Source organism: Phyllobates terribilis, unplaced genomic scaffold (genome assembly GCF_046119375.1).
Source record: "Phyllobates terribilis strain yellow unplaced genomic scaffold, ASM4611937v1 Scaffold_1__5_contigs__length_1240528914, whole genome shotgun sequence".
NCBI classification, from domain to species: Eukaryota; Metazoa; Chordata; class Amphibia; order Anura; family Dendrobatidae; genus Phyllobates; species Phyllobates terribilis.
Window position 1 is genome coordinate 750189524 of NW_027362761.1, and position 14202 is coordinate 750203725.

Here is a 14202-nt window from a genome sequence, read left to right on the forward strand (position 1 = left end):
ACATGTGCACCTCTCTCATTCCCCTCCCCCACATGTGCACCTCTCTCATTCCCCTCCCCCACATGTGCACCTCTCTCATTCCCCTCCCCCACATGTGCACCTCTCTCATCCCCCTCCACCACATGTGCACCTCTTTCATCCCCCTCCACCACATGTGCCCCTCTCTCATCCCCCGCCACCACATGTGCACCTCTTTCATCCCCCTCCACCACATGTGCACCTCTCTCATCCCCCGCCACCACATGTGCATCTCCCATTCCCCTCCCCCACATGTGCACCTCTCTCATCCCCCTCCCCCACATGTGCACCTCTTTCATCCCCCTCCACCACATGTGCCCCTCTCTCATCCCCCCCCATGTGCATCTCTCATCCCCCTCCACCACATGTGCATCTCCCATTCCCCCCACTCCTAGTAAATTGTATTTAAAAAAAAATAAAACTTGCTATACTTACCCCCATGCGATCCCTGCAGAATCCTGGCGCTCGTCCAAATCGCTGACACCAGGTTCTCCTGACTTCCGGTCATGTGACGGCGCCGTCACATGACCGGAAGTCAGGGGAATCATGAAAGCGCTGCCGCAGCAGCGCAGCGCTGAGATGTCCCGGACCCGGCTCTTAGCATGGGGCCGGGGGCCCCATGAGGAGAGAGACGCACAAGAGGGGGGCCCCTACCGGCTGGGCCCCATACTGGAGTCAGGGCAGTCATGCCCTGATGGCGGCCCTGCTGGAGGGGCCCCCTCTCCCTCGGGGCCCCCGTTCAATGAACCGGCTGCACGGGCGGTAGTTCCGCCCCTGCTGAGGATTTTCCATACGCAAATCCATACAAAAAAATCAACACCAAATACTGTTTACTCTAAGGCTAAGTGCCCACAATGCAGAAATGCTCCGGATTTTTCCTGAGCGTTTCTGCATCTCCCTGGCAGAAAAAACGCATGCGGATTGTACATGCGGATTGTACATGCGGATTGTACATGCGGATTGTACACGCGGATTGTACATGCGTTTTCCTGCCAGGGACATGCGGATGTGAAGCGTTCTTCACATGCATTTCCGCATGCGGGTTGTCAAGCGATTTTAGCATCACTTGGAAAGTGCTTGACAACTTGGTCACACTATATAAATCCATGCAGCCGGCATGGATTTATATAGTGTGACCCCAAAGAATGGTTAAAAATAAATCTATACTTACCTTCTGATGGCCCCCGCAGTCTTGCTTCGCTCCGTCCTGGCTGCTGGCAGCGGTACACTGAAGGACCTGCCGACGTCAGCATTGCGTGACCCATCACATGGCTATGACGTCAGCGCAGGTCCTTCAGTCCACCGCGATCTACCGGCATGGGAGGATGAGAGCAGCGGGGGCCATCAGAAGGTAAGTATAATATTTATTTTATTCTTTTTTTCACAGTTTCTATGGTACCTGGGTCCTTACGAGAGTCTCCTGTCCTCCACACCCGGGTACCATCCGCACATTGGAACGCATGGAATGCGCATCTACATATGCAGTGATGCGGAATCCATGCGTTCCAATGCAAGTCAATGGCGGCGAAAACGCAGCGCTTCCGCAAAATAATTGGTAGTGCTGCGTTTTTTTCCGCAATGATAATCCGCTGCGGAAATTTCCGCAGCATGTGCACAGCACATGCGGATTATCATTGGGGAACATGGCAGACCTTCTACCAAGCGTTTTTTAAGCGTTTCTGCAGCGGAATTGCTGCTGCGGAAATGCTTAAAAAACGCATCGTGGGCACACAGCCTTAATGTTCTTATTGACTGACTGCAAACTGAGGGTCTATCACAGTTAGGCTGAATTCAGACCTGTGAAACAGACTGTGCCCTGAACAAAATGCCCTGCCGGACTGCTGAGTCTCCTGACCTGAGCTACCTTATACAAGTGCATCTCACTAAATTAGAATATCCTCAAAAAGTTAATTTATTTTAGTTTTTCAGTACAAAAAGTGAAACTCATATATTATATAGAGTCATTACAAACAGTGATCTATTTCAAGTATTTATTTCTGTTAATGTTGATGATTATGGCTTACAGCCTATGAAAACACAAAAGTCATTATCTCAGTAAATTAGAATACTTTATAACAGCTTGAAAAATGTTTTTAAAATCTGAAATGTTGGCCTACTGAAATGTATGTTCAGTAAATGCACTCAATACTTGGTCGGGGCTCCTTTTGCATCAATTACTGCATCAATGCGGCGTGGCATGGAGGCGATCAGCCTGTGGCACTGCTGAGGTGTTATGGAAGCCCAGGTTGCTTTGATAGCAGCCTTCAGCTCGTCTGCATTGTTGGGTCTGGTGTCTCTCACCTTCCTCTTGACAATACCCCATAGATTCTCTATGGGGTTTAGGTCAGGCGAGTTTGCTGGCCAATCAAGCACAGTGATACTGTTGTTTTTAGACCAGATATTGGTACTTTTGGCAGTGTGGACAGGTGCCAAGTCCTGCTGGAGAATGAGATTTCCATCTCCAAAAATCTTGACAGCAGAGGGAAGCATGAAGTGCTCTAAAATTTCCTGGTAGACGGCTGCGCTGACTTTGGTCTTGATAAAACACAGTGGACCTACACCAGCAGATGACATGGCTCCCCAAACCATCACTGATTGTGGAAACTTCACACTAGATGTCAAGCAGCTTGGATTGTGGCCTCTCCACTCTTCCTCCAGACTCTGGGACCTTGATTTCCAAATGAAAATTGGAACTCTGGGACCTTGTGGAGTCTGTAAATGACTGCCTTCTGGACATCTGTCAAGTCAGCAGTCTTCCCCATGATTGTGGAGCCTACTGAAACAGACTAAGGGACCTTTTTAAACGCTTAGGAAGCCTTTGCAGGTGTTTTTGCTAAGTATTTTAATTTACTGAGATAATAACTTTTGTGTCTTCATTGGCTGTAAGCCATAATCATCAACATTAACAGAAATATACACTTGAAATAGATCACTCTGTGTGTAATGACTCTATATATGAGTTTCACTTTTTGGATTGAAGAACTGAAATTAACTTTTTGATGATATTCTAATTTAGTGACATGCACCTGTATATGCCTATGAAGCAGTTAGCTCAGATGGGATATGATGCGAGCACTGGTTGTTTCATTGATGTGTGAAACTGGCCAAGACTTTTCTAAATATGTCGAATAAAAAAAAAAGATTATAAACTGCCTCTAAAGAAGAAATAAGGGGGGTACAACTCACCAGACAAGCAGCTTATATATTGGAGGGCTGGAGCAGAGATGGGAGAATTGATTTGCAGGACTCCGGTCCATCAGCCAGGCCAGTAATCTGTGAATCTCCTTACCTCTTGGCATTCCCGGCCCTTCTTTTAATTAGTTAGGCTGGCACAATATCATCATTGCATCGTATTGCTGGGAATGCAGCAGGCCTCCCGCTCAAATGTGTCTGTAAGGCTGTATGTTCTAGTTGGGTGGCCCTGCAGTTCATTTGGGCATTACGGTCCATATACGGACCATGCAATACGCCTGTCTGAACCCGGCCTCAGGGTTCGTTCACACAACCATATAATAAAGCCGAGTGCTATGATGTTTTATCGGATAGCACTCGGCCCAATGTTATACTATTGGGCAGCGCAGATCTGCTATTTTAGATCATGTCTATTCGACTTGAGAATCGGACCATGTGTGTGAAACATCGGTCTGCACTCTGATTACCGCGGAAACAGACAATGGAGAAATCCAGTTCTCCTTCTCTCTGCACCTGTGATCCAATTCTCTCATCCAAGAGATTTGGATCACATTCAGATGACATTGTCAGAGTTTGAGCTGAGTGTCATTAGCATAATCAGCCCGATTCTCTCGCAGTGTGACCCTGGCCTTAATCTGACCATACACTCAAGATAGCGGTCACATGGCCGTTTGCATTTTCAGTTTTCCAAAATTGACTGGATCAGTGACATGATGGACCCCATTGCCTTTACTTAGGTCCATTGTGATTACCTGAGAAACTATTGCCGCATATTCCGGTGAATATGATGCAATCAGTGATGGAGGCTCTGTATGTAGGTGTGAACACCGCTTTAGCTGCTGTCACACAACTCAGTGGCTTATCTCCAGGAGAAAAAAAGTGTCTGGGGTGTTGTAATCTAACTTCCCTCCCCATCAGTCCTGGGAGAGTGCCATTGCCTTACTGGAGATGGTTCACGCTCCCCTGGTCCGGTGTCTATTTGTCAATGGCAGCTGGGCTCCACTTCTGCGCCCAGAATTCCTAGGTGCCTTTTGTGATTATCAGAACACAGAACCTTAGGGTTACAGGAAGGTGTGGCCGACATCAGCGTTTATGGGGAATAATGCTGTACATGACCTCTGATTGGTCATACCCTGAGGAGCCTTCCACACAGCACGATCGCTCACTATTGTGCTGTGCACATAGAAATGATTACACAGTACATGAGCTGCCGGCATAGACGACATGGCAGCCTGGCCTATAGTCAGAGGAGCCCTCCCACATAGATACTGGCTCATGTACATGGTCCATCAGAGTGTGAGCTCTGCAGACAAGTGTGGAGGGTCAGAGTGGCAGGAACAAGGCTTCACCAACGTGATCTTGTCACATGTATCTGTGACATCACATAGGGAACTATGAACACCCAGCTTTGATAACTCATGGGTTAACACTACAAGCTGTACAGGGGATAATCACATGTATCTGTGACATCACAAAGGGAACTCTGAACACCCAGCTCTGATAACTCATGGGTTAACACTACAAGCTGTACAGGGGATAAAGGACGTGGAGACTGAGGACACGCGTGACACCTCACCCACGCTCCACTACCAGGTGAGGTTAAGTACTGGAGGCCGCCACTGCTGGAGATGAGGAACAGCGCTGCCTCCTTCCCGCCACAACCCAGCGGATTTGGATTTGTCGCGTCGCCCGCGCTAGCTCCGCCCCAGCCCTATTTCCGGGTTCTTATAGCCTCTCTCGTCAGCTGGCTTTGTGATTGGTAGATGTCTCATCTTGCTATTGGTCGCACCTCTTCTGTGTGTCTCCACTGCTTGTCCCTGATTGGCTTGTTTGCTGCACTGTGATTGGATACCTGTCTCTGTTCGCTGTGTTGTTGTTGGGGCAGCGGTGCAGGGATTCCCGGAGCCCAGCATGTCAGCCGGGCTTCCCCGGGCGCCTCCATGGACTCCCAGGGGGGTGTTTAGTGGCTGCGGCCCCTGTATATGGGGGATCCCCTAGCACTCTGGTGGGTGCTGGGTGTAGGAGGATGGGCTGCTCTCTGTGGGCTAAGGTGAGCGGTGTGTGTGTAGAGATGCAGGGGGAGGGGTGTGAGCGGTGGATGAGTAGTGTCCACAGAGGGAAGAAGGGCTTAACCCCTACCTGGCATACTGGCACTCCCCCACCATTGCTGCATGCTCCCCATTGTCCCCACACTGTGTACTCATGTCATTGAGGTAAAGGCAATGTCAACGTTCTGCCGTCCATGGCACCCCCCGGGACCAGCTCCTGCCGCCTGTGACCACCCAGGTATAGCCGCCACCATCATGGCAGTCATCATGCCCACCCTCAGGACCTGCGCTGAAGACTCCATGTGTAAGGTCCGGGAGCAGACAACCCCAATCATGTACGGATGATGAGGAGGGCTGCCGTTGTGGGATACAAACCCGCCACTGTTGTTCCTGCCCTTCTGTCGTATATTCATCTCTTCTTTTTCTCTTCCTCTAGTTTAAAAGGATGTTGAATAGAGAACTTACACATTTATCTGAAACAAGTCGCTCTGGAAACCAAGTGTCCGAATACATATCCAACACCTTCCTAGGTAAGCCTCCCATTGCACTGTCTGAACTGTAACGTGGGACCTCCTTTAGCCTGCGCACACATTGCCACCGCTGCAGCCAGTCACTGAGCTCAGCACCTTGTGCTGTCTATCTGAGCCGAGCTGCTGAGCTCCGTGATTGGCTGCAGAAGTGATGGTACATTGACAGCTCACATCACCGCTGTAGCCAGTCTCTGAGCTCCGCCCTTGTGCTGTCTATGTAACCCAAGCTGCTGAGCTCAGTAATTGGCTGCAGTAGTGATGGTACATTGACAGCTCACATCACCGCTGTAGGCAGTCACTGAGCTCAGCACCTTGTGCTGTCTATCTGAGCCGAGCTGCTGAGCTCCGTGATTGGCTGCAGAAGTGATGGTACATTGACAGCTCACATCACCGCTGTAGCCAGTCACTGAGCTCAGCACCTTGTGCGGTCTATGTAACCCGAGCTGCTGAGCTCCGTGATTGGCTGCAGAAATGATGGTACATTGACAGCTCACATCACCGCTGTAGCCAGTCTCTGAGCTCCGCTCTTGTGCTGTCTATGTAACCCGAGCTGCTGAGCTCAGTGATTGGCTGCAGTAGTGATGGTACATTGACAGCTCACATCACCGCTGTAGCCAGTCACTGAGCTCAGCTCCTTGTGCTGTCTATGTAACCCGAGCTGCTGAGCTCAGTGATTGGCTGCAGTAGTGATGGTACATTGACAGCTCACATCACCACTGTAGCCAGTCACTGAGCTCAGCACCTTGTGCGGTCTATGTAACCCGAGCTGCTGAGCTCCGTGATTGGCCGCAGAAATGATGGTACATTGACAGCTCACATCACCGCTGTAGCCAGTCTCTGAGCTCCGCTCTTGTGCTGTCTATGTAACCCGAGCTGCTGAGCTCAGTGATTGGCTGCAGTAGTGATGGTACATTGACAGCTCACATCACCGCTGTAGCCAGTCACTGAGCTCAGCTCCTTGTGCTGTCTATGTAACCCGAGCTGCTGAGCTCCGTGATTGGCTGCAGAAGTGACGGTACATTGACAGCTCACATCACCGCTGTAGCCAGTCACTGAGCTCAGCACCTTGTGCTGTCTATGTAACCCGAGCTGCTGAGCTCAGTGATTGGCTGCAGTAGTTATGGTACATTGACAGCTCACGTCACCGCTGCAGCCAGTCACTGAGCTCAGCACCTTGTGCTGTCTATGTAACCCGAGCTGCTGAGCTCAGTGATTGGCTGCAGTAGTGATGGTACATTGACAGCTCACATCACCGCTGTAGCCAGTCACTGAGCTCAGCACTTTGTGCTGTCTATCTTAGCTGAGCTGCTGAGCTCAGTGATTGGCTGCAGTAGTGATGGTACATTGACAGCTCACATCACCGCTGTAGCCAGTCACTGAGCTCAGCACCTTGTGCTGTCTATCTTAGCTGAGCTGCTGAGCTCAGTGATTGGCTGCACAAGTGATGCGTGCTAGTGACGTGAAGTCAAAATACCAATACCTGGAGAGCTGGTGCCGGACCCCTGGAGGGTGAGTACTTGCTCGGTTTGTTGGTTTAAATATTTTACAAGGCTTGGGGTCCACTTTCCTGAAAATGGAAAACCCCTTAAATAGCTACCCACAGTCTGCACAGTGCAGTATTGCTGAAATAAGTATAACACACACATTTGCCCACTTACCTCTCTGATCCTCCCCGCTGGTCTTCTTTTCACATTGACTGCTGACATCACAGCCCACATTCCCATGTGACCATTGCATACAACTGCTAACCTCAGTGGTAAACGGCATGAGACTGCTGCCCCATGGGGCATACTCAGTGTGACGAAAAACCAGTTTGGGTTTTGTTGGGATCGACAGCCTGCCTGCTGGATTGTGACTCCATACAAGAACCCCTTTTCATGATTGGGCGAATAGGGGGCCAGGGTCAGGCTCTCAGGAATTGGATCCCTCTGATGTAATGCTTCAGTGGATAAGGAATGGTTCTAATGACTGGAATACCTCTTCAGTTTGGCTTTTAGATGATCAGAGATACCGTTTTCGGCCATATAATTCAGTATCTTCAATGCTGTTTATATGCTGCCAGGATTCATAGAGAAAGCCCAAGAGTCCCATGTTATCCCGACCATGCCCCAGTGTCTCGTCCTCGCTAAGTGGTTGACAGCTCACCCTCTTTAACTTGGTGTGCAAGGAGAATTAGGAAGATTTTTACATGTAAATAATGAAATTGTAGAACATGATATATAGCAGAACAACTAAGAACTTGTAACCCAACTGCAATGTAATGATGAGCGATTCTAAAAAGAAAAAAATGTGTTTTCAGACAAACAGCATGAAGTTGAAATCCCCTCTCCAACTACCAAGGAGAAGGAAAAGAAGAAGAGACCTATGTCCCAAATTAGCGGTGTAAAGAAACTGACACACAGCTCAAGCTTCACTACCTGCAGTATTCCACGTTTTGGGGTGAAGACCGATCAGGAAGCACTTCTGGCAAAGGTTATTATTAATATCGATTTTTACAGCACCATTGATTCCATGGTGCTGTACATGTGAAGAGGGCTTACATATAAAATATAAGTACAGTAAATTAACTAACGGTGACAGACTGGTACAGAGGGGGAGAGGACGCTGGCCTCACAGGCTTACAGTCTACAGGGTTTTGGGGAAGGAGACAGTAGGTTGGCGAGTTAGTACAGCTTTGTTGTTGGGGTGGGGTTATTGCAGGCTGTAGGCTCTTTGAAAGAGATGGGTTTTCAGGTTGTGCCTGAAATATTCAATTGGGGGAGACAATCGGACATATTGAGGCGCTGCATTCCAGAGGATAAGGGATGTTTGGGAAAAGACAAGGAACATACAACATCAGAGGAGAAACCGAGGTCTTGTGAGGACTAAAGATTACATGTGGGAAGGAATTGGGAGATTAGTTCAGAGATGTATGGAGGAGACAGATTATGGACAGCTTCATAAATCAATGAGTCATTTAAACTGGATTCACTGGGTAATTGGAAGCCAGTCAAGGGATTGGTAGAGGGGAGAGTTGGAGGAGTAGTAAGGAGAGAGGTGGATTAGTCAGGTAGCAGAGTTAAGGACAGACTGGAGATGTGCGAGCGTGTTAGTTGGGGGGGCACAGAGGAGGATATTTCAGTAGTCAAGGTGGTAGATGATCATAAAATCATAGAAAGTTAAAGTTGGAAGGGACCTCCAGGGTCATCGTGTCCAACCCCCTGATCAATGCAGGATTCACTGAATCATTTCAGACAAATGTCTGTCCAGCCTCTGTTTGAAGACTTTCATTGCCTCCCGTTGGCAGTTTTTTACTCATTGATCACCCGAACTGTCAAAAAGTTTTTCTAATATCTAATCTGTATCTTCTCCCTTTCAGTTTCATTCTATTGCTTCTCTGTGTTTCCGTGTGCAAATGAGAATAAAGCTGATCCCTCTACAGTATGACAGCCCTTGAGACATTTGTAGACAGCTATTAAGTCTCCTCTCAGTCTTCTCTTTTGCCAGCATGATGAGGGCATGCACTAACATTTTTGTAGAATCAGGGTTGAAGAAAGGATGGATTCTGGAAATATTTTTAGTTGGAGGCAGCAAGAGGTTATAGGGGCTTGGATGTGAGGCTTGAAGGATAAAACAGAATCAAGAGTTACATCGAGGCAGTGGACTTGTGATAAAGGGGGAAGTGTGATGTCATTTACTGTGATAGACTGGTGTAGTAGAGGGATTGAGTGAGATGGATGAAAGATGATGAGATTGATTTAGGAAGCGTGATGAGAATAGGAGGATATAGCGGATAGACCCTGTGGAATTCTGGACAGCTGAGAGGTGACATCTGAGATAGAGAGGTAGATCTGAGTATCATCAGCGTGTAGGTAATACTGGAAGCTGTGAGACTTTGAGTTATACCAGGACAAAGGTATAGATTGGGAAGAGAAGAGTTCCCAGGACAGAGCTTTAAGGGGCACTAACAGATAGAGGGCAGGAGATACTAAGGTAATAAGAGACATTAAATGTGCGGTCAGTAGGTATGAGGAAATCCAGGAGAGGGCAAGGTCTTTGATGCCATGGGAAGAGAGGATCTATAGTAGAAGGCAGTGGTCATCTTTGTTGAATGCAGGTGACAGTTCAGAAGTAGGAGTAGTAGATTATTGTCTTGTGGTTAAGAAGTCATTTGTAATTTTGGTTAGAACCAATTCAATGAAGTGGTGTGGATGGAAGCTGGATTGTAGGTTGTCGAAGAGCGAGTTGGATGAGAGGTAGGAGGAAACTTCAATGCGGACGTGCTGTTCAAGGAGTTTTGAGACGAAGGGGAGTAGTGATATGAGGGGATAGCTGGATGTAGAGGTTGGGTAAAAGGATACCTTTTTCACGATAGGCGTGATTGTTGTTTTTTGAAAGCAGAAAGGAAGACATCAGAGGTTAATAAGTTGAAGAGATGGGTTAGGTATGAAGTAAGATTGGGGAGGATGTGGGAAGAAGTAGGGCCAAGCGCACAAGTGGTGAGGTGTGACTTGAAGAGAGAATGAGCAAACTTTTCTTCAGTGATGATGGGAAAGAAGGTTATGAGGGAAGGGCATTGGTCTGATACAGTTGAAACCAGAAGTTTACATACACTATATAAAAAGACACATATGCATGTTTTTCTCAATATCTGACATGAAATTAGAATAAACCTTTCCCTTTTTTAGGTCAATTAGGATTACTATAATTTTTAATATTTGCCAAATGCCAGAATAATGAGAGAGAGAATGTTTTAAGGCATTTTTATTACTGCAAAGTCAAAAGTTTACATATATTTCATTAGTATTTGGTACCATTGCCCTTAAACTGAATGACTTGGGTCAAACGTTTGGGATATCCTTCCACAAGTTTCTCACAATAGTTGGTCGGAATTTGCACCCATTCCTCCTGACAAAACTGGTGTAACTGATCCAGGTTTGTAGGTCGCCTTGCTCGCACCTGCCTTTTCAGCTCTACCCATAAATTTTCAATAGGATTGAGATCAGGGCTTTGTGATGGCCACTCCAAAACATTGACTGTGTTATCCTTAAGCCACTTTGCTACCATTTTGGCAGTATGCTTCGGGTCATTGTCCATTTGGAAGACCCATTTCCGCCCAAGCTTTAACTTCCTGGCTGATGTCTTGAGATGTTGCTTCAGTATTGCCACATAATCTTCTTTTCTCATGATGCCAACTATTTTGTGAAATTCACCAGTCCCTCCTGCAGCAAAACAACCCCACAACATGATGCTGCCACCCCCATGTTTCACAGTTGGGATGGTGTTTTTAGGCTTCCAAGCTTCTCCCTCTTTCCTCCAATCGTAATGATTGTCATTATGCCCAAAAAGTTCAATTTTAGTTTCATCAGACCACAGGACATGTCTCCAAAAATTAAGGTCTTTGTTCCTGTGTACATTTGAAACATTAATCTGTCTTTTTTATGTTTCTTTTGGATAATGGCTTCTTCCTGGCAGAGTGGCCTTTCAGCCCATGTTGATACAATACTTGTTTCACTGTGGTTATTGACCCAATCTTACCAGTTTCTGCCATCATCTTCACAAGGTCTTTTGCTTTTGTCTTTGGGTTGATATGCACATGTCGGACCAAAGCACGTTCATCTCTGGGACACAGAACCCGTCTCCTTCCTGAGCGGTATGATGGCTGGACATTCCCATCTTGTTTGTACTTGCGTATAATTGTTTGTACAGATGAACGAGGCACCTTCAGGTATCTTGAAATTGTAACACAACTATCTAGAAATGGTATAGTCTATTATACTAGGTTATTCATTAATCTTAAATACAAGACTCACTCAGATATACAATGAACAACCACACAATCATTTTAAAATTTATTCATTTAATAAATTTATATAAAAAAACATACATACATATATAAATCACAAAACATAATTACAGAAAAACAGACTCAGGGATATATAGTATAATAAATACCCAATAATGCATTTGCTGTGGGGCATAGATCAATGAAAGGAAGAATACAAATGGCAAATCCAGACTGTGTTGAAGTGCATAATGCAAATAGATACATATAGTAGCAGCCCAAAAGTATAAATAAATTAAATCACAGTGGATGTATATAAATTAGAGTGCTAAAATAAATGCATTAAAGGTGACCAAGTAAACACATAGGAAGGAATAAATTCCATATAAATAACATATAGCTAGGCCCCACCACCTCCAACGCCGTTTCGCCGGATGGCTTTCTCAAGGAGTAAATGATCACAAATCAAAAAATTATGTTTTTTGATTTATATATGTATGTATATTTTTTATATAAATTTATTAAATGAATAATTTTAAAATAATTGTGTGGTTGTTCATTGTATATCTGAGTGAGTCTTGTATCTTGAAATTGTACTCAAGGATGAGCCAGACTTGGGCAAGTCCACAATTCTCTTCCTGATATCTTGGCTTATTTCTTTAGACTTTGCCATGATACTACACAAAGAAGCAGTGTGTTTCAGGTGTGCATTAAAATACATCCACAGGTGTGTCTCTAACTCAGAAGCTTCCAAAAACATGACATCATCATATGGGCAGTCCAGAATTGTTTAAAGGCATAGTAATCTTAGTGTAAGTAAACTTTTGACTTTGCAGTAATAAAAATGCCTTAAAACATTCTCATTATTCTGCCATTTGACAAATATAAAAAATTATGGTAATCCTAATTGACTTAAAACGGGAAAGGTTTATTCTGATTTCATGTCAGATATTGAGAAAAACACGTATATGTGTCTTTTTATACAGTGTATGTAAACTTCTGGTTTCAACTGTATGTAGAGGAGTTGTGGAGTTGCACACTAAAATTTTCTCTGATGTGGTCTACCTTGTTACAATAAACTACTTACTGTAGACAGTATCCCTGTGTAATGGATCCCCTGTTGGGTTTAGCATGATGGGTATTACTATAGGTTTACCATTGCCTGAGTACGCCCCACCTGCTCAGATGTATGTTCTGCATTGTATTACAGGAAATAGAAGAGGCAAATAAGTGGGGGCTTGATATCTTTAAGGTATCAGAGTTTTCTGGAAACCGACCTTTGACTGTCATCATGTACTCCATCTTTCAGGTAAGGGAGAAAACATGTCCATGATATACCATATTTTTCGGATTATAAGACGTACTCCCCCCCCCCCCCCCCCCCCCCCATATTTGGGGGGAAAATGGGGGTACGTCTTATAATGCAAACTGTATAATCCGAACGCGCTTACCGGCGTTTATGGAGCGGGATCCCAGGGTCGCTGCTGCCTGAAGCCTCTCTGCCTTCCAGCAGAGGCAGGAGTCGGGCAATGGCTGCGGGCCCCATGCTTGTAGTAGCAAGAAAATGGCCGCCTGATCAATTGCACATGCGTTGCCTCTGGCAGCCATTTTCCCAGAGACCGCCGCAAAGGAAAGTATGGAAGGTGCGGGGCTCCAGCTTTTACAAAATGTCGGCGGAGCCTCAGCACCCCCGAACACCTAGCAGAAGCGTGGGGCCCGCAGCCGTTTCCCGACTCCTGCCTCTGCTGGAAGGCAGAAGCTTCCGGCAGCAGCGAACTCCCAGCAGCGATCTCCTGCCTCAGAACACCCTGTCCCGCCTCGACCCTGCCACCTGGGACTCCGCTCCACCAATGCCTCGGCCCCCCAAGGTAAGCTTATTATAACACGCACAGGTTTATAAAAAAAAAAAAAAATTTTTTTTCCTATTCTCCTCCCCAAAATTTGGGGTGTGTCTTATAAACCGGTGCGTCTTATAATCCACAAAATACGGTAAGCCTCTACAAAATGCCGACAGCTGACCAACGCTTGTGACACTATACGATGACTACTAGATCTCTTCACACGCATACATCACCTTCAGCAAGAACAATAGTCTCTGGGAGATGATTTTTAGGACCATGCTGTTCAGAAAAATTGCTTACTTATTTTTTTTTTTTTTAACCCCTTCCCAAAGTGACCAAATTTTCGATTTTGTGATTTCTGTTTTCCTTCCACTTCTTCCTTGAGCAGTGACTTTTTGATTTCTCTGTCAACATAGCCAAATGAGTCTTTTTTAAATTGTAGTTTTGAATGACAGCATTCATTTTACCATACAATGTATTGGAAAATAGGGGGAAAAATAACTTCAGGTGCTGTGAAATTGTATAATTGCCTGTTCAACAGGCAATCTGCATGTGTCACACCTGTCTAACAGCCATGACACTTGCAGCCACGGCGACGGTAAAAGAAATGCTGAGCACGCCAAAATACTCTGCGAGCACCCGAGTCTGCTCGCTGAAAGGGTTAATGAAACATACTCGCTCATCACTACTCACATTCTGTGTGTAAAAAAAAAAAAAAATAAAAATAAAAAAAAATAAATTTAATTAGAAAAAAAAAGGTCCTCTCAACAGCTCATTTTGGTCCGAGTGAAGTAAGATTTTTTTTTTAT

At 45.9% G+C, this 14202-nt stretch overlaps 1 protein-coding gene across 6 annotated transcripts in view; it reads left to right on the forward strand.

Moving 5' to 3' along the window:
- Positions 1 to 14202, forward strand: part of PDE4C (phosphodiesterase 4C) — a 1152428-nt gene that overhangs the window by 1123518 nt on the left and 14708 nt on the right. For 5 of the 6 annotated variants that reach the window (XM_073636872.1, XM_073636873.1, XM_073636876.1 and 2 more), the window contains 3 exons: positions 5695 to 5788; positions 8088 to 8260; positions 12763 to 12861. In XM_073636872.1, coding sequence (XP_073492973.1) covers positions 5695 to 5788; positions 8088 to 8260; positions 12763 to 12861 — 366 coding nt within the window. Of the gene's footprint in view, positions 1 to 5039; positions 5261 to 5694; positions 5789 to 8087; positions 8261 to 12762; positions 12862 to 14202 lie in introns of those variants that run through there. The other variant, XM_073636877.1, reaches the window with a different exon arrangement.